The sequence below is a fragment of the Gopherus evgoodei genome, chromosome 11 (genome assembly GCF_007399415.2).
Source record: "Gopherus evgoodei ecotype Sinaloan lineage chromosome 11, rGopEvg1_v1.p, whole genome shotgun sequence".
NCBI lineage: Eukaryota > Metazoa > Chordata > Testudines > Testudinidae > Gopherus > Gopherus evgoodei.
Genome location: NC_044332.1, coordinates 34,070,814 through 34,098,653, shown reverse-complemented (window position 1 = coordinate 34,098,653; position 27,840 = coordinate 34,070,814). Strand labels below are relative to the sequence as shown.

The 27,840-nt window shown below is 41.1% G+C and overlaps 1 protein-coding gene across 7 annotated transcripts in view; it reads left to right on the top strand.

Moving 5' to 3' along the window:
- ITPRID2 (ITPR interacting domain containing 2) overlaps window positions 1–27,840 on the top strand; it is a 60,704-nt gene that overhangs the window by 15,587 nt on the left and 17,277 nt on the right. For all 7 annotated transcript variants that reach the window (XM_030579816.1, XM_030579814.1, XM_030579813.1 and 4 more), the window contains 4 exons: window positions 1,355–2,073; window positions 7,623–7,695; window positions 20,969–21,051; window positions 24,595–25,782. In XM_030579816.1, the coding sequence (XP_030435676.1) occupies window positions 1,355–2,073; window positions 7,623–7,695; window positions 20,969–21,051; window positions 24,595–25,782 (2,063 nt within the window). The remainder of the gene's footprint in view (window positions 1–1,354; window positions 2,074–7,622; window positions 7,696–20,968; window positions 21,052–24,594; window positions 25,783–27,840) is intronic.

The window sequence follows — 27,840 nt, the reverse complement described above, 5'->3', positions numbered from 1 at the left end:
TTTAAAATTTTGTGAACAACCAGAAAATGGAACCTGTAGACCAGTAATCTGTAAAGCTTTTATAGTCTCAGAGCCAAATTTTGGTCCTATCGAGACTCAGCAGTAAAACTCCAGTTTAATTGTAACCATTCCAAGAGGTGATGTGTACGTATTTGGGTAGGTTTTTGGGGTAGGGAAGTAAGGTGCCCCATCATTATCCATCATCTTCTGAGTTTTATGTTGGCCTTTTTGAGAGTTTCTGCTAAGCCATCTTTCATTTCAATTTTAAAGCACTGAAACAAGCTACAACAAAAATACTCCAGAGCCTTTTCTTGTCCTGTAGACGCTTAGGGTGAGATTTTAAAAAGTGCTCAGTGTTGACCTAATTCTGTTCCATGTGGCAAAACTCCTATTGACTTCACTGGAAGCACAGTTAGGCCAAAGCTGAGCCTTCTGAGAACTCCACCATCGGTGTTCAGAGCATCAAATTAGTATTGAAAGAGGAGGGGCAGGGGGAAATAGAGTAATTGAGGCATTCCATTACAGGAGTACTTGGAGTGGGAAAAACTGACTAAGTGTTGTCAGTACTCACAATTTTACTTTACCTGTGTTTCTGTACTTAATGTATCTATAAGAGCTCTCCCTACCTTTCTCTTTCTGAAGTTATAGAGTGCTCTTAACAATTAGAAGTTTGTAAGGTTTAAGGGATCACTTGTAGTTTTCAGTACTAGGCAGCATTATAAACAGCTCTTGAGAGCCCTTGATAATTTCAGAAAGAGACGTGTCGGGGTTGCTTTTTTAAAATATCATAAAGACAGCCTATATTTCTAGATAACTCTTAATGTTCTTAAGCTAGTATTTATATACTGTGTCATACAAAGAATCAATACCTCTTTATACCCCAAGACTCTAAATTGTAGGTATCGAGGCTAAGCTTCTACATAAATAAAATATTATCTATACATTTTTAAAATTTTGACCTTAGACATCAGCTTCGATATAAGTGTGTATTACAATACATTCTTAACATGTTGCTAATATACTCTTGAAATCATATATAAGGACAGGTGATCTCACTTTTACAAAAATCTCAGAACATAGACCTGAATAAAAATGGATGACCATAAAGATGAGGGTTCACAACATCCAAAGTGAATTTTGATGTTAATTTTAGACAAGGGAGAGAGATATTTGGGGTTCAGAAATATGGTTTTACCTGTGCACTGTAAGTTGTGGTGGTTTTGTTTAGTCATTCCGGAGAGAAGAATTAGTTGCAAGTCCTACGACATTCTTAGCTAGACTGGACAAATATTAGACACAGTACCATCAATTGTTCTCTTAAAAATTTAACTTGTGCTTTGTTCATGTGCTTCAGGTCGTTTTCGTCAGATTGAAGTGCTTACTACTGTGGCCAATGCTTTTTCTTCCTTATATTCCCAAGTTTCTGGGACTCCTTTGCAGAAAATTGGCAGCATAAATTCAGTGTCTTCCAACAAAGAGACCTCCAACCCTGCTCCTTTAAATCGAAGCAATACTGCAAGTCGTTTAATGAAGACCCTATCAAAACTCAATCTGTGTATACCCCAGCAGGCAGGAGAAAGTAGCAGCTGCATTACTCCCCCAGCTGTTGAAAAAGAGAAAATGCTACCTGGCCAAGAGACTGAAGAAAATGATGTAAAAAATGAATCAAAATTACCAAAACACTTAAAAAAGAAAGATTCTCCATCTTTGGCTACAGTAAAAGAGGAGATATCTAGTAATCAGCCCAATTTCATAGACATACTTAATGACACAACTCTTTCTGCTGGAATTAGTGACAAACAAGGAACTCAGGATGATAATGTGCCTCATACGGATGAGCAAAAGACTGACTCACCAAGTCACCAGAATAGATTGTTTGAAGAATCTAGTATTGTGGACTCCTCCAATTTCAGTAGTGATGCTAATATATCTACGAATAATGAGCTTGAAAATAGCACTGAGCTGCAAAATCCACCTACATCAACTCCAGATAAAGAACCTTATGCTCCCATAGCATCTCCATCTGTAACTATTCTAAAGCTACCGCAGAAGGACTCCTTTGAGATGGAAGAGGTAGGTGGAAAGAAATGCCTTATTTTGCACCGAGTTGACATAGCCTTTTTTGTTCCCTACACTGCCACAGGAAACATTGAGACAAGACAGTCTTTAAACCAAACAACCCAAAAGGCTGGTAAAACAGAAGGTTGTTTGATGTGCAGCTCCATGCCAGGAAAAGATATTCTTTTAAAACTGATTTTGGATTTTGCATGAAGTGTTTTTGTGGGTATTTTTATTTAAGCTTCTAGTTTTTCCTCTATCATTTTAATTACTGTTTTTCTTTTAAAAAGGCTAACTTCATTAAAAAAAATCTAATTTTCTCTCTATTTAGTAACTACTTACAGTTGACTAGTAGTATCAGTTTAAATTTGAACTGAAATAGATATTAAAAAAAACCCTAAAAATTGTTAGAGATTATACCCTTCAACTGAATACATAGGTTAGAAAAATGGTCAGAAACAGTAGGGCAAAAACCTCAGCTGGTGTAAACTGACATAGCTTCATTGATGTCAATGAAACTAAACTGACTGGCCTGGTTTTAGTCTAGTTCCTCCATTTATTTGCCTGCTGTGATTTGAGTTAGTGGTTCTGAGTTTGCTCTACTGCAACCAATGACGTCCTTGGCTCTACTAGTAGTGTAAGCAGCCTAGCTCCCTGCTCTGCTGAGTGTTAATGATATCACTTGTTCTAGGAGAGTTAGGAACATTAGCTTACATCTTAACAGATGATAAAACCTTTCACCTCTGTGTTAGTGAAATGATTTGTTTTTTTACTTTTTGGAAAGTGAGAACTGCTCACAGTAATTAGAGGTTGCAGAATCCCATAAGGTAATCTAACTCAGTGATTCTCAACCTTTTTTCATTTGCGGACCCCTAACAATTTTGAATAGAGATGCAGAGCAGACTCTTTTGGAAATGTTAGACATAGTCTGTGGTCCCCCAGGGGTCTGCGCACCACAGGTTGAAAACCACTCTTCTATGGATTAACAGATGTTTTGTGAGAGCTTTTAAATGGACACTGTCAAGTAGCTTAGTCTCCAAATTTGACCTATTTTAAGTTGTCATTTCCAGTGATGATAAAAATCCTTCAGAATTTAAATGTAATATCTTTGTGATTTAAACAAAACAAACAAAATCTCCCACCATTTTGATTGAAAAAACACAAATAGCAGATAACAAGGATTGCATGTCTTCTTTTCAATCAGGATTTAACAAATTCTGTGTCTGCTGCTATGATGGCACTGGAAAAGCATGAAGCTTTTCTAACGCAACCAAGGAAAACTTGACCGTTGTTAGGTTTTGTTACACACATGTTACACACATGAGGATCAGAAACCTGAGATTCTTTTTATCTTTTGCAATTCTGGGCTAATATAGGAGGATAAGTTGAAATGACACAAAACTTGGTGTCTTTCACTGAATTTTCCTTTGAGTTGGATTTGAAGGAAAACATGACCCAAAACTGAAAAAGGGACTGCTGAAACCTCTGCAACCCAAAACTGATGAGTTTGTGCAGCTCTAGTTGACATAGTTTGCAATGCTATCAGTGCATAAACACAGCTGTTTTAGCATGATGAAGTACAATGTAGGATGGAGTTGTGGTGAGTTTTTTTGTTTATACACATTTTAACTGCTTTCTAATCCCCAGGAGGGATTCTTACTTTTCTTCAGCAAAACTGAACGTTATCTGGTAGTTTTAATTTTATTTTCCTGCATTTTAAAGAGGGTACAATGAACAATAAACAATATTAGAAGCAATGAAAATAACTCTCCACCCACTCTTTCCTAAGCTTTGTTTGGAATGTATACCTACACATTAAGAAAGATGACGAATCTATTAAGGAAGCTCTTCCCATGCTTTCTAATGCTTAGTTGGTCAGCTGCATTAGGAAGACTGTAAAGCTAGCCAGTGTGGGAGTTTGTCAGAGCAGGATTTCCCTCAAGCAACCTCTCTTCAGTTAGCCAGTTAGATTCACTAAGGTCTGTCTTGAGCTTCAGTATTGGCTGAAGAATGGGCCTGTGTTGCGAGACAGCACACTTGGATTGCAAACACAACTCTGATCCAGTAGCTCAGCCAGTGTCAGGCGGTGGAAGGCATTTAAGATGAAAAGGAGATTGGCAGTCGAAAGGCAGAGCCTAGCCATCAGAAACAAAGAAAGGGGAAGAGAACCAAGGTGTCCTTCCTGGAAGACCAGTGCAATCAAAGGGTCTGTAAGACTGACTTTTCTCAAATTTTTTTTAAAAAGAAAACTAATTTAATTAAAATATTTATTCCCTGATATGTAACTTGTCTTAAACAAGTAGCTGTATTTTGCAAAATACCAGGAATTGCGTTGAATCAGTCTACTCTTTCTTTGAGGGGGTGGAATCGGGGCCTGTGATGCTAGATTTAGGCTTCTACTGTGCTAGGGGCACGTGCAACAAAGTCCCTGCCACAAAGAAGTTATTATCTAAGTACAGATTATACCTAATCGAAGTATAAAATGAGAGGTAACGTGGATAAAACCAAGAGATGAGTAAGAGTGAGGTTGGTTATGATTGATGCAGTAAACAGCGGCCATGCCTTCCATGCATTACTGCAGTGCCCCTCGCTCAGATCTTTCTGAATGTTCCCTCCATAGAGGTTAGAATGTTCGAAAGGATTGCTGAGCTCAATTTCAGTGAATCACTTCTCATTGCCAAAGCTGCCAAGAAAGATAGTACAAATGACCAGTTACTGATAATTAGTAACTGGTGGCTGATTGTGAACTAATGGAGCCCAATGAGTTTTGAAGGAATAGCTTTTCTTGTATCCCATTCTTGTGGTCTTATAAAACTGGAATTTTACAAACTGCCTTTCCAGCAGATGAAAACATCAGCTATTGTGCAAGTTGCGTTGCATTCATTTTTTCCTACAAGGCACTCTTCAAAGCACTTCCTATCTAAATTTTAGTAATGGCATTGCTCAGGTTAAAGTAAGTGGAGTTGAACTTGCTTGCATTGGGGTTAAAGTGGCCTAAGATTTTGCTGAGAAAAAATATTAAACGCACAGGACTTGGACCTGCAGTCCTCAGTCAAGAAGTCACTTTGTGAGCTGAATACAGCATTTTAGGTCCTGTGCTGCATTGAAGATGCTCAGCAGCCTTCAGATCTTAAGATCTTTGACAAAGTGTTTTAGAATTCCCCCCCCACAAGCACATTTTATCTTTGATATAATTTATCAGTTTCTGTTTTCTCATAAGTAAAGCTCAAACTGCTCCTGCTTGTTTAATTTGTATTCTGTGTCATTTTAAATGCTATAATAAGCAAAGAGCAGTTTTTCACCTCGTGTTTTGAGAAATCTCCATGTTCCTTTTAAGACGTCCTTTTGACACTGGAAGTTTCCATTTTAATACATTGGAGTTTCATAACACATGCTCTGATTTTAATAGAAAACAGAAACAAGGCAATTTTATCAGTACTTAACATCTTAAGCCTCCGCGTCAAACAGAGAAAGTTGAGAAGTGGGTGAACTCAGGTCAAGTGCAAACAAAGATCTGTTTATTTAAAAAGACACTTCAGTGGCTGACTTTTTTCCCCTAGTAAAATATAATATAAATATTTCAATGTGGAATATCACGAGTTAAAGTAATCTGTGAAACTATAAAGGAATCAAATGCTCTTCAAAAAAAAATTGTTTTCTCTTCTTGACACTCTTATTTCCGTCATGGTTATTCCAACATGGTGCAACAGTGATAGCAGAGATTATAGCTTGAATACATTAAAATGTAACTATTTTAGTTATAGAAGAATATATAGTAGCTTCTGTGATTATATTTTTCATTCTGTGTTTTATTTTTTTCCTCTTGACATTGTAGCTGGATGTACTTTAGACAGCCATAAATTGTCTTAGTGATGTGGTCATGGATTCTAGCCAACCAACTTAATTAACAAATAGAGGAAAGTTGTTCTTTGAGGAATTGATTATAAGAGGAGAATGCAATCCCAATTCTTCATTTAAGGACAACTAGAGGATTTGAAAATTTCTCTCAAGGATGAGTTCCTTTGGAGTCGCTGCTTTACTCTAATCTTTTGTGAAATAGTTTGTGTGGTAATTTTAAATATTTTATATCGATTTTCATATTACGCAGTTACAGCTGGAACTTCTTTTTCAGTAGCGTTCATTTTGAGAAGGTGATTGTTTTACCTCTTGAGACAGTCTGCACAGTCAAGAAGAACAGATCTGATGCTATTCTTAATGTAGAGTTTTTAATCCCATTTGAAGTCAGTAGGAGCTGCTGTCTTTTCCCCACTGAAGTCAAGGGCAGACCCATAGACTGTTGAATACTTCCTGAATCTCCTGTAATTGAGAAAATGTGTTTAGCATTTTGCTTTATTCTTGCAGCAAAGATCATGTCAGTGTAAATATATTTTTTGCTTTTGACAAACACATTTCAAATGAGCAAAATGCCAATTTTTGTGTGAAATATCGTGTGTGTATGTATGTATGTATGTGTGTATATATATATATATATATATATATATATATATATATATATATATATATATATATATATGTATGTATATTTAGCTGAATCTAGCTACAGATGCAGTTTGAAGTTTCTCTCCTTGTTAATTTTGAATTTAGTTAGACTAGTACATTACTGTAGGTTTTTATTTTTACAGTCTAGCCTTGCATGCGAACTAATGGATCTTTTGTTACATACCAAAAAGAAAATGTATTACGGCTTTCAAACCAAACAAAGGCCTTTCTGTTGAGATTTTAAACATATTCTTTTCATTGTTTGAACGGTCATCTGAGAACTGTTTACTTAACAATAAGTTTTACTGTTTTGCAAAAGGACTAAGCGGTAGGATTAATTTTCCATGGTATGTAATTTGAAGTTTCCCATTTGGAATTTTCATGGCTTACAACATGCTATCTTCCATTTTATGTACTGGGAAACACAAGACGCATTTCTACAAATAATAATGTAACTAAGTATGGATGCAATCCCGGCAGGAGCTGAACTCCTCCTAATTAAACTCATGTTGCAGTGAAATACTCAGCACCTTTCAAGATGACACTAGGGAGTGTGTTTACTTCAAGATGGCCACTTGTTTCACTACACTAAATGTATTTTATTCACACATCATCATCTTATTCATGCAAGGGGCTAAAAATAACTGCATTTCCCAATGGGTATGAAATAATGTGAATGAAAAGAGCAATGTACCATAGTAAAGATAGAATTAGATTACTATTTTAGTCTTATGTCAATGAGTAATAAGATTCTAAATATTAACAGAATATTGTAACAGGATGGTGACTTAGTGTTTATGGGAATTAATGTAAGGTGAGGCAGAAGCATTATTTTGCAAAACTGGAGGCATTGTTGCAGGGATTGGTATTCTTTTACAGTTATCTTAAATGCTACATTGAGCATTATTTTAATTTGCGAGTTAAGATGCATTAGAATAACTGTTTCTACCTGTCATTGCTGACCTGGTGGATAAAAAAAGATTGCCTGAAACTGTATACAATCTGAGGTGCAGGAACACGTTCCACTGGTATAACTAAATATACAAATCTCCTCTCCTCTCTAGATTCAAAGCACAGAGGGAGAAGGACCACCTGTTCCAACTTCTTACCAGTTACACTTGAACAAATCAAGAAGAGGTGAGTAGACTTCCAGTCCTCGAAGCCAGTGCAATCCTGAGTGTCTCTGAATCCTGAAGTGCTGACTCTGGGATTTAAAACTAATTAAGTAGTAATCCTCAAAAAAAAGGGAGGGAGGGGCTGCTTTTTAATTACGTTTACAATCACAGAAGGTAATTGCAAAGTGGCACCCTAAATTACAGGAGATGATGCAGCTCTGTAACCTCAATTAATGTTATGACTTTTGTACTATTGATGATGGCATAGTGAAACTGAAATGATAATTGAGGTTGTAGGTTTTTTTCCTATCCAGATCTTGTAATTTAAGATTCCCATTTAAACTAAAATTATATTGTTTTAAACCTAAATTATATGGTATATCTGGCTTTTTACTATTTGCTATACTACAGCTGCATTTTGGCTACACAAAGGGCCAATGTGAATGCACTAGGTGGAAATCCTAGTTCTTCAGGTGGCAACCCAGTTCAGGGAGTTTATGTAGCACATTTGTTGCACGCTTTCATCTTGAATGACGTTCTTTTTTATTTTGGGCAGGGAGAGGGGCAAGGCAGAGATTTAAATTCATTTTGTCATTGTTATTGCTTCTCATGCAAAGCTGGCAAATGAAGTTAATCTTCAGCTGATGCGTGTGTATTTAATGAAAGACTAAGTGAATGGTTCTTTTAGGGAATGTGTACATGGACACCTGATCACGCCCCAGCAAAAACTAAAGAGATAGAAATCTGTTCAAAGCAACAATTTAAGAGATTAACAAATTTAAATTGTATAAAACGAAGTGGTCTTCCAACAAGAGCCGTAGACTTGCATTCGGCGCGGTTGATGGTACCTTGAAGTGAACTCTGAAGATTGAAAACTGCCTAATAAGGATAGTTTCCTGTATAGGTACTGCAGTATTTCACAGAATACATATACAGTTGCATTGACGACTACTCCTCTGTTGTGAAAAGTAGGACAGGAAGAGAGAAGGTGACAAGTTCTGTCAGTAACCAACCTCTTTCACAGCATCCCCATCGTGATTTATTTTTCCTCAGGATTGTACACACACGGTATACCTGTCTTTAGGTACATATGATATTTGTCCCCAGGTAAAAAGCTCTATGCAGTTTATATGGTAAAGATCTGATTTTTTTGAAAAGGTTTCCTGTTTGTCAGGTCTTCACCGACATTGAAGGAAGTTCAAAGCCTTGGGTAGCTGCACTTTTTCCACCCAAAACAAAGTCTTCTGTTTCTAACTAAAGGTGTGTTATATAGACCTCCACCCACCTCAGGAAAAAAAAAAATGTGCCCAAAGCCCTGCATAAACTTGGTGCTCATGAAAGGTGCCAGACAGCCCTGGCAGTGGAAAACTTCTGTATAGCCACAGAACTGGTATAATTGGCAACAGCAGTACATGCTTTCCCATTTGCCCCTCCACTGTGCTTCAACTCAGTTCTGGGAACACCTGCATAGAAGTGAAAAAACAGTGAATTTTCACGCCTATGCATGTTATTGGCTGAATCTACCAAGAAGGGTGCTAATTGTGATGGGGACAGCTACTATCGGCTAGAAAGTAGTCTGAGCCCAAATATTTGTTTCACATAGGAAACAAAATTGCCAAACCTCAGCAGACTTTGTGTCATTATCATACTGCGAGCCATCTACTTCCCTGTTTTGTTAAATATTTACCTTTATTGATTGTTGGGTCAGTTCTATTTGTCTTCTCTATTATAATGTTAGCAAAACTGTCACCTTAACATAAAAGTTGAGACTATTCACAAACATTAGTTTCTTAGTGTAAGAGTCTTACGAGGCCATACCAATTTAGTGAAGCTCCAAGAAGAGAAGCATTTTAGGTGACTAGTGATTTTTGGGTACTCTAATTGAGACAAGGGGTCTGATTTCAGAGGGCAAGTGCTCAATAAATATGGAGGCATAGTTGCGTTGGAAAAAATCTTGGCCACTGTCTCCGAACAAGAGTCGTAGCCTTGCTAGGGATCCCTTAGCTCAGTTCGCTCTGAGTGGAAACCCTAGTTCTTTGTTACAACGTATTTGCTGTTAAGTATTTTAACATACACTAATCTGTTTCAGTTGCATGGTTCTGTTGTACGTAAGCACCCAAACCAAAAATACATATTTCACATGTACTCTTCACAGACGCAGGCCTGTATCTGTTTTTTGGAAGGATATTTTTCTATCTATACCAGAGTGGTGCTGTTCAGAACAGAATGTTATGAATTTATGGGATATAAAAGGAGAAGATACTTATTATGACATTGTACTTCTAAAAGGAGGACTGTGGCTGCTTTCTCTGATTTGTTTATTGTACTTTGCAAGGCATTTTTAAGAGGATCTGCAGTAAAATGTACAATATTTAAATTAAAAATGGGTGGTTATTTTTCTCTCCATTGAAATAGGCAGAAGATTATTAAAACATGCCTAAGCAGTACTGAATTCTACAGCAGCGAGTGTCACCCATTAGCACACATTTTTCATTTTTAAATTACTGTTTTTTATTATAAAGGGCAAGCTTATTTTTTAAAGTGGCTTGCAAATTATTAAGAGCATAAAAACATGAGAACGGCCATACTGGGTCATACCTAAGGTCCATCTAGCCCAGTAGCCTGTCTTCTGACAGTGGCCAATGCCAGGTGCCCCAGAGGGAATGAACAGAACAAGTAATCATCAGTTTATCCATTCCTTGTTGCCCATTCCCAGCTTCTGGCAAACAGAGACTAGGGACACTATTCCCCCCCATCCGCTCTGGCTTATAGCCATTGATGGACCTATCCTTCATGAATTTATCTAGTTCTTTTTTGAACCCTGTTGTAGCCTTGGCCTTCACAACATCTTCTGGCAAGGAGTTCCACAGGTTGACTGTGCGTTGTGTGAAAAAATACTTCCTTTTGTTTGTTTTAAATCTGCTGCCTATTAATTTAATTTGGTGACCCCTAGTTCTTGTGTTATGAGAAGGAGTAAATAACACTTCTTTATTTACTTTCTCCACATCAATCATGATTTTATAGACCTCTATCATATTCCCCCCTTAGTCTTCTCTTTTTCAAGCTGAAAAGTCTGTCTTATTAATCTCTCCTCATATGGCAACCATTCCATACCCCTAATAATTTTTGTTGCCCTTTTTCTGAACCTTTTCCAATTCCAATATATCTTTTTAGAGATGTGGCAATCACATCTGCATACAGAATTCAAGATGTGGGCGTACCCTGGATTTATGTAGAGGCAATATGATATTTTCTGTCTTATTATCTGTCCCTTTCTTAATGATTCCCAACATTCTGTGAGCTTTTTTGACGGCTACTGCACATTGAGTGGATGTTTTCAGAGAACTATCCTCAATGACTCCAAGATCTCTCTCTTGAGTGGTAACAGCTAATTTAGACCCCATCATTTTATATGTATAGTTGGGATTATGTTGTCCAATGTGCACTACTTTGCATTTATCAGCATTTAATTTCATCTGCCATTTTGTTGCCCAGTCACCCAGTTTTGAGAGATCCTTTTGTAGCTCTTGACAGTCTGCCTGGGACTTAACTATCCTGAGTGCTATTGTGTTGTATTGTATTGTTTTGTGATTAGTGTCGTAGTTTGTCAAACACTGCATTGAGAATGCTAAATATCCCTTAACATGGTAAGACCAGGTTGCTGTACTTTTTAAGTTATGTCTTGTAAATCACAGTGAACTAGTTTATCCAATATGCTCAGAATTGGCTTTTGTTATTACATAACGCAAATCTAGCTATGTTTTGCTTGTGGGGTTTTTGTAGGGAGACTGTAGAGAGGAATGGAGAGCTTCAGTTGCTTTGTGTTGTAAACATAAAGTGCTGCTAAATGTCCAGTATAAAAAGTTATTACAAAGTTAGATGGAAGGAAGCTTTTGTTAGTTGGAAAACAAAGTTCTTATTTAACGATGACTTGCATTTATGCAACAGCGACTTCTTTCCGGCACCTTCTGAATAGAGCTTCACAAATACAGGCTGTACATCTGGGATGTAAAAGACATAGCACTATGTTTTCAGTATCTGGTGATTTTTGAATACCCAGCCTGTGGTTCCTTAGGAGTGCCTGACTTTTAGAAGTTGAGCAGCCAACTGTCAAAAATCAGACCCCTTCAAGATGTCTCAAGTTTGGCAGGCAAAATCAGGAGTCACTCTTGAAAATGAAGGCCATAGTAATGGACTAGTAGTACACATTAAGGGCAACACCACCGTTAATTCCAGTTGATATTTAGTGCTCCAGGTAGGGTGTGTAGGAGTGTACACACACGTACATATCTACAGAAAGAGAGACCTGAAATTAGCCAGATACTTGGGGGAGTTCACGCTCATGCCCTCCAGGTGCTGTGATGCCCCTTCTCTTTTCTTGAGGGAAGACATGTCAGGGCTTATTATAGCAGTGTCTCCTGCTGTCACGGTTTAGTGCATGTTTGGTTTTAGACAGTGATCTGAGCTCCTGTCCCAGGCAGAGTCAGCAGAGTACCAAGTAGGAAAAAGGAGGCACTGAGACAGGACCAGCCCACAACATTTTGGCACCTGAGGCGGGGAGCTCAAATAATGCCCCCATGTCCCTCACTTGGGCCAAAACTTTGAAAAGTCTCAATACTGCCTTCTTCCTGTTCTGCTTCTCATGGTACTGCTCTGCTACCTATCCCAATAAAGGAGAACTAACAACTTAAAATGTCTTGTTCAAAAATGTTAAGTAACGCTTAACTTTCAAACGCCTGAACAGCAAATGTAACTTTTCTTATCTGCATAGTAAACACTGGCATTTTTATCTGTTTGAATAATCAAAGTGGTGCTTTCCGTGCGGCCTTGGTTGCAAAGATTTGAACTGCTTCCTGAAAGTCCACAGTCTGGGTCACGAACAGTTCCTGTCATAGCATTATCCTCCATAATGGCAACTATGGCATCATCTATCTTCCCAATTTGGTGTTTGATAGACTTTATTGCCTCCATTCAACTTTCCCATCATCTGGCACTTAGTGGTTTCAGTGTCAGAGAGGATGTTCCCAGATGTTGTGTCAAAATTTGCCATCGATGAGTTGATTTAGAGAAAAATACATAGATGCTTTGAATTACATTAAAAAATTCAGCAGCCTCACTAGAAGTTGATGCTGCGTCACTGACCACCAAGTTCAATGAATGAGAACTGCATTGGACAAAAAAAGCTCAAGGGTTTAAATCTCAGATCCGTGTCTGCACTCCTCTGTTCTTTCCTCTCATGTTGGCACCAGTATCGTAGCCCTGACCTCCCATGTCAACTATCACAATTCCCCTATTACCAGCTCCTGTAGTATCATCAATGTCAATAAATTCTAGAAAATGCTCTCTGACAGTCACCATTGCAGGGACATTTTCACTAGGTTCTGTTGTTGTTACAAAATGCGTCATTAAAGTCTTTTATTCCGTATGGCTGATGTCCAGTGTGCAGTCCAGAATAAAAGAGTAATATCTTGCTGACTTCAGATCTGCCACAATCTTCTGTTTGACTTTTGTTACCAGTAACTGTATGATCTCATTTTGAATTGTTTTTCCAAGGTAGTGGTGTGTATACATTTCTTGGGTGGTGACTCTTCTTAGATGCTCCTGGAGTACAGCATCAAACTCAGCCATCAGCTCCACAATTTTAAGGAAGTTTCCATTGTTTGGAACATAAAGCTGATCTGAAGTGCCACGCAGTGCTAGGTTTTGGGTAGCGAGCATTCTCACAATGGCAATGAGCCTTTTCAGAACATTTTGCCAGTAAAGAGACTCTGATGCAATCTTCTCTTAATGCTGATAATCTATGGTGACCTTTAACCTTAGTCTCATCTCAAGCTCTTTCCACCTATGGAATGCTCTCTGGTGATTTGCTGCCTTCTCATGGCATGACAGATTTCTAGCCAGATTGTTCCAGTCCTTGTTCCTGTAGAACCCAATGTGGCTGGAACATTAGACTGGAAGAGTTTGCAAGAAAAACAGTATGCAGCATTCTGGGTTTTTGAGTACATAAGCCATGGCCTCTCCACTTTGTCACCATTGGGATTTTCATGACAGTAATGTGTTGGATGGAAACTTCTATTTTCGTTGTCTTTTGGGGAACATGAAGTTTTTCACTTGCTGTGGCCCATGCAGTACAAGGAAGTCCCTCAGGCTACTGCTCAAGTGGGTCCACAGTCCTGGATCATCTAGACTGGTGGTTCTCAAACTAGGGCCGCTGCTTGTTCAGGGAATGCCCCTGGCAGGCCGGGCCGGTTTGTTTAAATGCCGTGTCCGCAGGTTCGGCCAGTCGCAGCTCCCGGGCAATGGAGGTTGCAGGAAGCAGTGGCCAGTATGTCCCTTGGCTGTGCAGCTCCCTTTGGCCTGGAGTGGCAAACGACAGCCGCTGGGAGCGGGTAAACAAACAGGCTTGGCTCTCCAGGGGCTTTCCCTGAACAAGCAGCAGCCCTAATTTGAGAACCACTGATCTAGACTTAAGGAACTAAACTCTGCACCAGCTATTTCTTGCACCTCCACCACACTCTTCTCTGATCTACACTTTTCTGCTGTAGTAGCTGCGAGGTCACCTGCACTCTGACTAACTGGAAGAGCAGTCATCTCCTCACCACTCACATCCTCACTGGGGCCAGAAGGCTCACTGTGAACATTTGTGTCTGTGTATCTCAGGAGAGCTCCTTCCTGCTTAGATAGAAAAGCTTTCTTTGCTTGCTTTCTTTTTTCTGAATGCTGCCCCAGAGGGGCGTTTTCTTCTTTCACTCATGACTGTTCTGTGCCAGACAGCAAATGTGAAAAAAGGGACTGGGGGGTATTAGTAGCCTATATAAGAAAAAGACCCTAAAATCAGGACTGTCCCTATAAATTCAGGACATCTGGTCACCCTAGCCAGCTATATTGGCTCTCAACACTCAATTGAAGGGGAAAAATAAGCAGGCTGGTAGCAGGGCCTGAGTGAGGGAAGATATCAGTGTCTTAAGGGCCTAACTGGCTTCTGCTACTTCAGTCGACTGCCTGTTCTCCTCAAGTGGGTGCAGGGAAGCAGCAGGAAACAGGAAGCTCCCTGAGAAGCTGGTGTGAATCAGTCCAGGCTCCTGGGGGTGTTAGAGAGGTACATAAGAGGCTCTTCCTCCTCTCTCTCCCTGCAGCTCCTGCTGCTTTCTGTTATTCCCTCTCACCTTTTCTCCTGCCTGCCTGTTATGTCTCTTGTGCCCTCCTTCCTCCAGCACAGCATTCCACCATCTCTGTGCACCTAGAGCAGAGAGAATACATATACACCAGCAGCAGACACAATTTTCTACACTCTGGGTCCTAGTGGCGCCCCCTCCTCACCTCACAGTCAGCCACCTGAAGCGGTCACCTCAGTTTGCCTTATGGTAAGGCCAGCCCTGTACTGAGGTGAGAGTACTCTTAGGCCCCCATAGCTAGGCATCTCCCACCCAAATCTGGAATATTGATGTAAAAGCTTATTGCATTTGGGTTCATTAGTATCAATAATGCAAAGCATTACAGCAAATAACCCAAATATTGCTAGATGTTAATGAACAGATTCAGTGCACTTCTTTCTCTTTTCTCTACCAGAAGCACAAACTTAGGCAGATGATAGCAGAAACACTATTCTGATGTTTAGGTAAGCTGCATTTAGCTGACTGGACTGTTGGAATGATGAGAATCCTAGTTGGTTGAGAGCCAAGTAGGGTAAAGTAGAGCATAGTTAGTTATTCCACTGTTTGTTAATTACCGTGCCATGCACCCATCAAATGCAGACATGCTTATAAATCAGGGACTCATGTATTCTCTTTTCTTAAGAGTTTTGTCGGCCTAAATGTGTTTGAATGCATAAATTTCACTGGCATATTTTGAATATTTTAATGGTTTAAGGGAGGGTGCTTTCATTCCTTTCCTAGTTTAGTTGGCACTTGTGTTAACTGTTCCACTTTATCTGTTCATCTTGGTTGGCTGCTGCTCTTCCCAGTTTCTCTTTCATAATCCCCTTATGGCCTCTTGCAATCTGCTGGGGAAGAGGTCCTTGTCAGACTTTCTGAAGAGATGGTGCTTATGGCACAGTGCAAACAGTGGAGATGCAATGAGCTTGACTGACTTCCTCTGGCTGGTACAAATTACACCAATTTAAATGTATGGGAGGTCACTGAACACAGAGGTCACTGAACACCGGGTGAACTGCCATGCTCCCTGGTGTTCTGTGTTGGAAGGTAGCTTTAAATTAAGCTTTATAACAGAGGCAGTGCACATTTTCCACATCCAGGCATGCCCTTCCTAAGCTGGCACTGACCTTTTGGGGGGGGCTGAGTTGGACACCTGCAGTCCGATTGTGGAATGTGGGTTGCAGGCAACTTGTACGATTGTCCCTCTTCCAGGAAAACTCACTGTTGCCTGGGGTCTGTGCCATTTTATCCATAAGCTGTCTAGCTCAGTGTGTCCTTTACACCTTTGTCTAACTTGTAAGAGTCAAATATGTGCTCCAAAATGGTGGAAAGGGAGGAGAGTCTCTGAATCTGTATCTGAAACCCATATGCACTTGTGAGGAGGGTACTATTGTATGTCTGTATAGCCCAGCATAGTAGCTGATGATAATTCTATTATGGACCAGAGCCAAAATAAGGCAATTCCAATAATAAAGGAATATCAACAGCACTCTTTCTTAATATCTGCACAGTATGGCAGATGGGTGTTTTTGGAACATAAAGGGAATATAGATAAGGTCTGGTGTGTTCGTGTAAGGAAAAGTAAGGTAGGAATACTGATTCACACTTGGATAAAAGTTATCCTGTCTATTAAAAATGCCTTGCCTGATTAACCTCAAAATGTCCTCCCAAAATTAAATACATCTGTGAAATTGTCAACACAGGTGAAATGTGGAAAGAGATGTGCCCCCCCCCCCCCTGCCCCAAAGAAGTAGTTGCTGAGGGACCTTGAGGCAGATGCAAAAATGTGACGCAACAGAAAGTGATTTAACTTACTAACTGGCTTTAGCAATGTGGCAATAAAACTTCATGAAACAAGAAACCAGTACACACATTGGTGAATGTTTTTATCTGAAATATTAGGAATCAATGCACAATAGCTCTGAAGTTCATAAACAGCTTTATGAGAACATAAGAACGGCCATACTGGGTCAGACCAATGGTCCATCTATCCCAGAATCCTGTCTCCTGACAGTGGCCAATGCCAGGTGCTTCAGAGGGAATAAACAAAACCGGTAATCATCAAATGATCCATCCCTTGTCGCCCATTCCCAGCTTCTGGCAAACAGAGGCTAGGGACACTTCAGAGCATGGTTTCATACCCCTTCCCCATCCTGGCTAATAGCCATTGATGGACCTATCCTCTGTGAATGTATCTAGTTAATTTTTGCACCGTGTTATGTCTTGGCCTTCACAGCATCCCCCGGCAAAGAGTTCCGCAGGTTAACTGCATTGTGTGAAGAAATACTTCCTTTTGTTTGTTTTAAACCTGCTGCCTATTAATTTGATTTGGTGACCCCTAGTTCTTGTGTTACGAGTAGGAGTAAATAACACTCCCTTATTTACTTTCTCCACCTACATCATATCCCCTCCTTCGTCATCTCTTTTCCAAGCTGAAAGGTCCCAGTTTTATTAATCTCTCTTCATATGGAAGTTGTTCAATACCCCTAATACCCCTAATAATTTTCTGAACCTTTTCCAATTCCAGTATACCTTTTTTCATATGGGGCAAACAGAACTGCATGCAGCATTCAAGATGTGAGCATACCATGGGTTTATATAGAGGCAATATGATGTTTTCTTTCTTAACTATGCCTTTCATAATGATTCCCAACATTGTTAGCTTTTTTGCCTGTTGCTGCACATTTCATGGATGTTTTCAGAGAACTATCCACAATGGCTCCAAGATCTCCTTCTTAAGTGGTCACAGCTAATTTCGACCCCATCATTTTATCTATATAGTTGGGATTATGTTTTTCAGTGTGCATTGCTTTGCATTTATTGACATTGTATTTCATCTGCCATTTTGTTGCCCAGTCACCCAGTTTTGTGAGAGCCCTTTGTAACTCTTCGTAGTCTGCTTTGGATTTAACTATCTTGATTATAGTCAATTAGGATGCTTTATTTGCATATGAAGTCTGATTTGATTAACATTTTCCTCACTTCAGTATATTTTCTCTTGTAGGCAATAATGAATAATAGTTATTGTTAGCTAACTAGCATGTGTAATTATGTTTTAGCATCTTTTGAACACTGTTTTGCAGATTGAAGAATGCAAGAGCATTCATTCCTTATGAAATGTTTTGGGGAAAACATGTCCATTAGCGATACTGCTGTTTGGTCCTGCAAAAAGTTTTTGCTACATATGTAATATATATGTCTACATCTTAGGAAGCATGACTTCATAGGTGTATAAAGTTCTGTACTATAGAAGTGTTATTGTGAAATGTACAATGGCTGTCTGCTGCAAAACTTGCAGTTATAAGTTACTACTCCCCTCTTTGTATACACCTTATCTGAACCCGGAAGACTTCATTGTAATCTTACATTTTAAGATTAGATAGCGTGATTCCATGCAACAATAAAAGACAGATTTTGTATTGTGTCTTTTCTAGCTTTAAAAAAGTGTAATTAGATGGTAACTTGAGGAAACTTTAAAAGAAAGTATTAACTGTATGCTGGACTCAAAAAGAGCCCAATCCAATTCTAAACAAAGTCAACTGAGAGCTTTTCTGTTGTCTTTGGAAGTTGGGTTGGGTTTTCTGTCCTGAGGTGGAAAGCAGTTCATCATTCCTGGGTACGGTTGTTATCAAGTTAACAGAGAGTGCCTTTGGGTTGTGCAGATGTTGTAGGGAACTGCGGGAAACATTTGATGCAAAAGTTAAAAGGGCATTTTGCCTGTTTTCTAGTTAATGGCACTTCTGTGCACGTGCTGTTGTGTTTAGCTATTTAATTTTGCATTAGTAAAATTTTCATTAAAATTAATATAAAATATTGTGCTTGTTTGGGCATCTAGCAGTTTAGAAGCTGCTTCATAATGTGTTTTAGTGTTGTTTTGAACTGGGATTTGTTCTGTGATGGCAGTCGAACAGTTGAAGTCATGGGGTGAGATTCTGTTCTCTACCTCTAAGGGTTCATCTGTGCCGGAATAAAAGACTCATGGAATGATCCTGGCTGGCTCAGGTCAGCTGACTTGGGCTTGGACTGCAGGGTTAAAAATTGTGGTGTAGATGTTTGGGCTTGGGCTGGAGCCCAGGCTCTGGAATCCAGCCCCTCATGGGGTCCAAGAGTTCATGCACAAATATTTACGCAGCCCAAGTCCCACAAGCCTGAGGCCATGGCTACGCTGGTGCTTTATAGCGCTGCAACTTTCTCACTCAGGGGTGTGAAAAAAACACACCCCTGATCGCTGCAAGATACAGCGCTGTAAAACGCCAGCGTAAACAGTGCCGCAGTGCTGGGAGCACGGCTCCCAGTGCTGCAAGCTAAACCCCACGAGGAGGTGGAGTACGGATGGCGCTGGGAGAGCTCTCTCCCAGTGCTAGTGCTGCGACTACACTCACACTTCAAAGCGCTGTCGCGGCCGCAAGCGCTGTCGCAGCCGACTACACTCACACTTCAAAGTGCTGTCGCGGCCGCAAGCGCTGTCGCGGCCGCAGCAGCGCTTTGAAGTTTCGAGTGTAGCCATACCCTGAGGCAGCTGATTCAGGCCAGCCACAGGTGTTTTATTGCTGTGTAGATATACCCTAAGAGGAACTTTTACCTAAAGCAGAGGAAATGGGGATGAGGCAAGGGAACAGGAATGAGGATCTTGCCCTTTGTGCTTAGACTGATCTCCTGATTGTCATGTTTTTCAGGGGCATTTTCTCAGACTACATTTTGCATGTGCACTCTGAGCCTGTCAGGGATAAAAACAAAATCTAATGTCTCTTGTTTTTTTCGGAGGCCTGACAACCACTTGCAAAGGCCCAGTGTGTGTGCGGCCTTTTCTGAGCCATGCTGTAATGTGAGGTTATGACTGCTTATTGCCCTCAGCTCCCTGCAGTCTGGTCTAGACTGGGAGATAGGCTGGTAGAGGCTAGTGATCTCATGTGGTGTCCCCCTTCCCCCCTCACTAGAGGAAGGAATAGACCTGCCATCTGCTGCAGCTGTTGGGTGGGAGGGGGGAAGTGCAGCAAACCACTGGAGCACTGACTGCATGTGTATCTGAGTGGCCACTGGCTCAGCTTTGGGGAGTGAACCTTGGAGGAAGTAAGGGGTTGTTAGCAGCAGCAGCAGCGTAATGCATTTTTCTCTCTGCACCCTCAAACACAGGCAAGACAAATGTAAAAGATGGCCAGTATCCCAGGGCATTCCCCAAGCAGGACATTTTGAGAGAGTCTTTTGTACTCCCTCATGATTAAAAGCAACCCCTGACCCAAAAAACCCTACATGTTGCCTCCAAATTTTGCTTATTGTGATGCATGATTTGGAAACGGGACCATTCTGCTTCCAGCTTTCAAAGGCATCTATTGTCTTGGTATCTCAGCATAGCATAGAATTAATGTGCTTTGATTTAAAAGTCTCTGTATATAAACTTATATACACAGTTCCCTTCTCTGTGGTCCAGCAAGGACACCAGCTCTAGGCTCCTGGCTCCTCAGAGCCATCACCTCTCTTGGGAAAGACCCGCATCTTTCTTCCTCCTGACTGGGGTGTGAAGGCTGCACAGTTTTCTGGCTACCCTGTAATTTTCCCCGCAAGCCAGAATGCCTAGATGGGCCAGGCTCCCCAACTCCAACAGGGGCTCTGGCAGGAGTTAGTCTTTCAGCCTCCACAAAGAGTTTTTTTGTGGCTTACCAGCTCATAACCACTTGAGCTCAGAATAAGCAAACCCATGAATAAGTTAGAGTTTCCTTTAGACAGTTTGAGCCTTTGATCTTGAAATTCCATAATCAGCAGACAATGATCCTCTCCTCAGGGCATAGCTTCAAAAGGCTGGGTTTTTGTGTAACCAGAGGACAGTGGGGAATTTGCAGTCACCTCCCTCTAGAAATTCCCAAGAAAAGCACTTGACCCTGTTGTTCTAAAAACCATTCTTGTCTGGCACATTGTTCAATATCCTTTGACATTTATACCACTTCCCAGGGTTCACACCCCATCTCCCTCCTAGAGAGGTTAAATACAATCCCAGCCCACAATGGTACATAAACCATTCATTTAATACAATGGACCGCAAAAGATATTTACATTTAATTCAATAAAATCTCCCAAGGATATTGCAGGAAATTTGCCAAATCTGTCTCAAACATCTTATAGTCTCCTTGTTGTTTTCCTTTACAGACCATCTGTTGCGAACTGCTAGTCAGCATTCTGATAGCAGTGGCTTTGCTGAAGATTCATCTACAGATTGCTTTTCGCTTCAGGTAAGCTGCTCGTTGATTCTAGCACAATGAGTTCCTGACCCATGACTAGGGCTTTGAGGGTATATCTACACAGCCCACGGCAGTGAGCCTCCACGCCTGGGTCAGCAGACTTGGACTTGTGGAGCTCGCTAAAAATAGCTGTGTATGCATTGTGGCTTGGGGTCTGAAGGCTAGGGAAGGGGATGTCTTCTGCTGCTATTTTTAGTGCTGTAGCTCGAGCCCAAGTCTGTTGAGCCAAGCTGGGAAGCTCACTGCTATGGGCTGCCGCTAGCTGTGTAGATGTGTTGTGGTTGGAGAAGTGGCTGATTATTGTGATACTGTTTTTGTTTTGTTTGTCAGTCCTGGATCCTGACAAGATTTTCCATTTCAGGACTGGACTTGTCTGGTTTTCTTTTGTAGCTTTGCATTGACTTTTTAAAGTCTTCTAGATGGATGATTTGACCTGAATGACTTGAGACCATTGTATAAGCTTTAAGTTCAATATTTCCTGCTCACTGACTTTTGGTAAACCTTTGCTCATTGGCTGAGCCTTTAAAACTGCTTCCCCTTCTTTCATAATATCCACTGAGCAAAAATTAATATAAATAGGACAATATATTTTTTCTGCTAATCATTCAGTTTTCATATATTGATGTCTATTTTTCCCCCTCACTGGGATAAATCAAGAGTAAATTGACTGAAGTCAATGCTTTTATGTTAGAGTAAGAGTAGAATCATTCCCTGGTGCGTGCTGGTCTTCAAACTAGTTATAAAACCTGTCTAAGGTCCCATGTACTCTACTAAATAGAACCATAAGTTCTCAGTGGCCTAAATAGGCCCCAGTAATGATGGTTGTCTGTGTTCATTAGAAAAACACACTATATTTTGATTTCTGTTTTACTTGTTTTAATGGGTACATCAAGAAATTACGGGGAACAAGACAGTATTGGTTTGTGCTATGGAATTTTTAGACTATTTCCTTCATGGTTTCATTTCAACCAAGTACATAGTTGAATGAAAAAATCTGGGTGAGTGGTTAGGGTAATATAAAAAGAAAGTGAGAGCTTGGCAGCTAGGGGAGAGAACTTGGGGAAAAAGTCTCAAGGAATAAAAATGAGTATAGATTGTTTTCTAAAATCATGGCAAATTAGTGCCATCTACTGTTAAATAACTTACTCTAACAGCTCCTTTGAGATACAAGAGGAAACTGAAAAAGTTGGAGCTGCCAATACATCTCCCACTCCTCGAAATTCTAAAATAAAGATTTCTGAGGCAGATGTTGCATTCCTTTGGGTTGTTTTGAAGCGGTATATCAAGGACTTCCTCTATCAAGGGGAAATTGGAGGATTTCTCCCTCCAACAATTTTGAGATTGTGGAGATGACTTGTGGATGAATAAGATATAACAGCACACAGACAGCTCTGCAAACTTTGTAAGTTACATTAGTTTACATGAGGTATTTCACTAAAATACTAACATCTATTGGCAGTGGGAAAACATTGGGCATGCTAGTTTCCTTTGGCATTCTACGTTACTTCTGCCTTCCAAACTTATCTGTGATAATTGTGCAGTGTTAACAGAAGCAACAAAGAGATTAATACCTATGAGTAGCTCATGGTTGAAATTTCTGTTCAGGGCAAAGTAGAGATGGAGATTATTGTCTGATATATACTCCATAAATGATCTAGTAAGAGTAAACAAATTGATAGAATCTTTACAGTGGTGCAGAGCAATAGAAATTAGAGATGGAAAAAACTTCCTGGGTCTTCTAATACCACTGCCATGGCAAGCCCCTGATTGTACCCTATACACATTTGTCCTAGTGTCTTGTCCAATCTAGCTTTTAAATGTAGAAACCCCATTGTCTGGTATCACTTCCCCAGGGGAACCATTCTACAGTCGAATAGAACTCGCCCTCAGGAAACTTTTCCTACTATTCCTTTTTATTATTATTTTTATTACAGTAGTGTCCAAAGGTCCCAGTTAGGATTGGGAGCCCCCATTGTACCTATGCTCTGTTCAAATGCATATGCAGACACAGATCCTGCCATGAAAAGCCTACAATCTAATTTAAGACAGGAGTCACAAGTGAGCTTGATTAAACAGTGGGAGGGAGAGGAAGGGAGGATAACAGTGGTAAATTCCAAAGAGTGGCACAGGGGTGGGGCCACATCTGGGTATGGAAATTGTATGGTGGGCCATGAATGCTCACAAAATTGGGGGTTGGGGTGTGCGAGGGAGTGAGGGCTCCGGCTGGAGGTGCGGGCTCTAGGGTGGGGCAGGGATGAGGGATTTGGGGTGGAGCAGAGGGGTTGGAGAGGGGGGCTCCAGGCTGAAGCAGGGGGTTGGGGAATGGCAGGGGGCACAGGCTCTGTCTTGGGGGTGTGGGTAGAAATGAAGGGTTCTGGGTGCAGGAGGGGGCTTTGGGCTGGAGCAGGGTATTGGGATGTGTGGCGGGGGTGAGGGCTGGGGATGAGGGGTTTGGGGTGCAGGAGGATGCTCTGGGCTGGGACCGAGGAGTTTGGAGGCCGGGAGGGGGATCAGGGCTGGGGCAGGGGGTTGGGGCACAGGAGGAGGTCAGGGTACAGGCTCCTGGCAGCACTTACCGGAAGCAGCAGCAGCATGTCCCCCCTCTGGCTCCTATGTGGAGGTGTGGCACCGGCCAGACTGCTCTGCACGCCACCCTGTGCGCAGGTGTCACCCCTGCAGCTCCCGTTGGCCAGGAACCTTGGCCAATGGGAGCTGCAGAGCTGGCGCTTGGGGGTGGGGGCAGCATGCAGAGCCCCCTGGCTGCCCCTATGTGTAGGAGCCAGAGGGGGGACATGCCACTGCTTCCAGGAGCTGTGCGGAGCCATGGCACTCATGGAGCGGGGCAAGCCCCCCAATCCTGCTCCTCAGCTAGAGCAGGGTAAACCCCTGACCCTGCTTCCTGGTGGGAGTTCAAGGGCTGGATTAAAAGGTCTGATGGGCCAGACACAGCCAGTGGACTATTGTTTGTCCATCCCTGGGCTAGTAACATGGAACTTGGTGGTTCTAAGCCGTGTAACAGTACTGGGATTTTGTGTGTGTTTTTTAAATAAATGAAATATGTGTTCAGCTTAAGTTTTCCCATTCTTAATGTCATCCCATACCTCGTAGACACCACGTGCACTAATCTAATAATTCTTCTCACTCCTTGATGTCCACTCCTTCTATATACCTAGATATTTCCAAGACAATTATCACCTTATTGTATCGATGTTGAATAAGAACCTAATATTATAAAGTTGTATAGAAAGGACCCTGGATCACACGCTTTGTAACATGTATTTTACTGTATTTGTCTTGGCCTGTTTCAGTGTCGCATCTCATTACATATTCCTATTTAACTTCCCCTCCAATAGACTTCTTTCAACATTAGTGATTCCCAGATTTCTCTCTCCAATTGAATACCTAGGATTATTTTCCCCCAGAAGTATGGACTTTCTCTGTTGCTAGCCTGAATTTTATTAAGGTAGAAGTTGTATTCTTAGTGTTCTCTCACTTCCTTTGGCATTTCTCCCATCTCTGCTTTGCCTTTCACAGGTTCATGGCATGGGAAGCAGCGCTGACAGCTGTGACAGTGAAACAACAGTGAAGTCGCTTGGTGAGGAGATTAAGACGCCAATAGACAAAGAACAGACGAACTTCAATAAGTTTGAGGAAGAGGAGGAATTTCTCCTCACAGAAGTGGAAGTACCTTCTAAGAACAGAACAGGAGATGTTGAGAAAATCGTGGAACATGTATCTGATGAGAGCCAAAATAGTAAAAGCAAGCAGACTCAGACATCAGATACGGGTCAAAGGGATTTCAGTACAGAAAGTGAAGAGGTTTCCATTCAGCAGAAGGAATCTGAATTACTAGAGGAAGGCAGTGGTGAGAGTGATCTGGACAAAAGCAGTGAATGCGAGTTTCCTCAGTACCAAACACACCATATTCTCAGATCAATGGCATCCATTGAAAGCAGCAGTTCATCCTCTTCTGCTGTGGATAAGGTTAATGTTGCTTTGCAAAGAGCCCAGACAAAGATCAGCAGCACTTCTGAGTCCAGAGTAGGGCGCACTCTACTCATGTCAAAAGATCTTCTCCTCTTAAAGCAGAGGCACCAGTTTGCCAGGTCAGGTTATCCTCTAAGGCGGTCCCAGTCCCTCCCTACTACATTACTGAATCCTGTGAGAGTTGTGTCTTCTGTAAATGTCCGGTTATCTCCAGGAAAAGAGACTTTGTGCAGTCCCCCTTCTTTCACCTACAAGTATACACCCGAAGGGGAAGAGAAACTAGTCGATGAGGACAAGAAATCAGTGACTGAGACAAATGACAGTCCACCTACATGTAAATCCACACTGTTCATTGCCCCTTCATCCATGAAAAAAGAAACTTCCCAGAGTGGGCTGAACAGGTCGGTGGATGAATCCAGTCACAGCAGACTACAGAGCTGCCCATTGTCCATACCAGCACACATATCTCAGTCAACATGTTCTCTCCACTCTGTTCCTTCTGATTGGCAAGACAGGCCTTTGTGTGAACATATGAGAACACTGAGCAACCATAGCATCCCAAGCGTCTCAGGATCTTCCTGCAGTGCACTAGCTTCTGTTTTTGGATGGCCCTACTCTCCAAGGCATGCTGGATATCCTCATCGGCCTCATGCTATTAACCCACCCTCCACTGTTGAAATGCAGTTGCGCAGAGTCCTGCATGATATCCGCAACTCTCTGCAGAATCTCTCTCAGGTAAGAGGAAACCAAATTCAGAGCTGCAGTCAAAAAGGTTTTTTTTTTTGGTGGTTGTTGCTGTTGAAGTCAATGCAAAATGTTAATCTAGTCTTAAATGTGACCTGGATTTATCCCGTGTGTTTTCTGTCAAATAAATCAAGTTGTAACATGATGACTCCAAAATATGACATTTTGTGCAGGGTTAATTTGATGTTAATTATGAGCTTCTGTATAAGATCATCTCTCCAACCCCCAGCTGGCTTTCCTTTTACTGGCTTTCCTTAGTGCAATTTACGCAGTGATGATTGTTCTTCATGAAATTATGAAAAAATGAACTGTGTTGTCTAACTTAGACTTGCTCAGATTTTTTTTTAACACATCATTGTCCTCACCTTCAAGGATCTGCTTAATTCCCTCTTCTTCTCTCCATGACTTCAGTTAGCCAACATTTTCTTTTTTACATTCTCCATCTTTTCTGCTCCACCAGCCTCAATACCCTATTAGTTCCTGTATCACACAAACATTTCTGTCTATCCATTTGTGCCATCCCTGTACATGGAACACTGTTCTGCTCCCCAGCTGATCCACAAGGTGCTTCACTCTTTCCATTCAAGTCCCTGGTTAAGACCCACTTTTGCCATAATGCATATGTGAAACTAGCCAGCTTGGACATCTGATTACTCAGAATAAATACTTTAAAATGTAAACCCCACTCTTTACCAAGTTATGCCAGGCTCTAGCCCTTGCTGATTAATCTCATAGTCTTATTGATATCCTTCTTTCTCCACCTTCTCTCTGGCTTGATACCTTCTTAGCTGGCTAACTTTGGCCCTGATCCTGTAGGCTCCTCTGCCTGGGCATAGGGGTCTACATGATCAGAGCAGTTGCAGGATCAGGGTGTTGGACCCCAATCCTGTCATGTGATGTTTGTGGGTGGATTCCTATGCCCTTGTGGACCCCCATTCATTTTGATGGGTTTGATGTGGGGCAGGGCATCAGCTTGTACGCACATTGTTGCAGGTCCAGGACCTCAGTCTGTATGCTCTTTGGCACAGGGATGAGGAGTTCTGTCTGTCGAAAGTGCCTAGTACATGTGTGGGTGCCAGTGGAATCGATGAATGATGATGAAGTTATTGATCCTTTTGTGGTGTTTGCCACTTGTCAAAATTTAGCATCCAGTCTTGGCACAGGGCTGACTATACTGACTTTGAAACCACTGGGACTGCTCAGGACTCTAGACACTGTGCTGGTAGTAAGTGTTTTCAGACTGTGACCTCATGTCTAGATTGAGAATTTTACAGGGAAATTCCTTCCAGTGGAAGCATGTATAGACAAGGCTATGGAAGCTTTACAGTCTTTTCACCATCATGTTAACTAAACTTGGTGAAGAAGAAGCCACTGGAGCCATGTCTGTACATTGTCCATCTTAGGATTCTTGCTGGTGAGAACACCAGATCAGCTGTTGGAAATGAGCATTGGTGGGAATAATTTTTATAAAATATCCTAATGTAGACAGGGCTTGACACCCATACATCCCAATCCCACACTAAGCATATTTTCAGCCAGGCCAGAGTCTCTATCCTGTTTACTGTATTTCACTCCACCAGTATTCTTACCGGAGATGTTTGCGTGATAATTTATGTGCTTCTCTTTATTCTTTGTACAAAGTTGTCCTCTGTCATATTACAAGCAATTGCTGCAAAGATGACTGAAAAGTTCCAAATACTTGATGGCAGCTTCAGGTCAGGGATAAAGAAGAACAGATAATTTCCCAGAGAGTGGGGAAGAGAGGGACTAAAGCCTTATAAAACTCATGTTTAAGCAAACCTCTTCTTACAATGTATTTCAGATTTTCTGTGGCATATCAGTTGCCCTTTGAACTCTTTCAGAATTACATTGGACAAACCACATTTTTCTTGAATGTTTCAGCTATCTGCAATTGTTTTCAACTGCAGCATGTGTGTATGTGTAACACTTTGCAAATTCTGCCTTGCTGCACCATTCCTGGATACAGCAAAACAAAGAGAAGCAGTTTTCTGAAAAATTATGAAGGCAGGGACCTTTGGATGCAGGAAA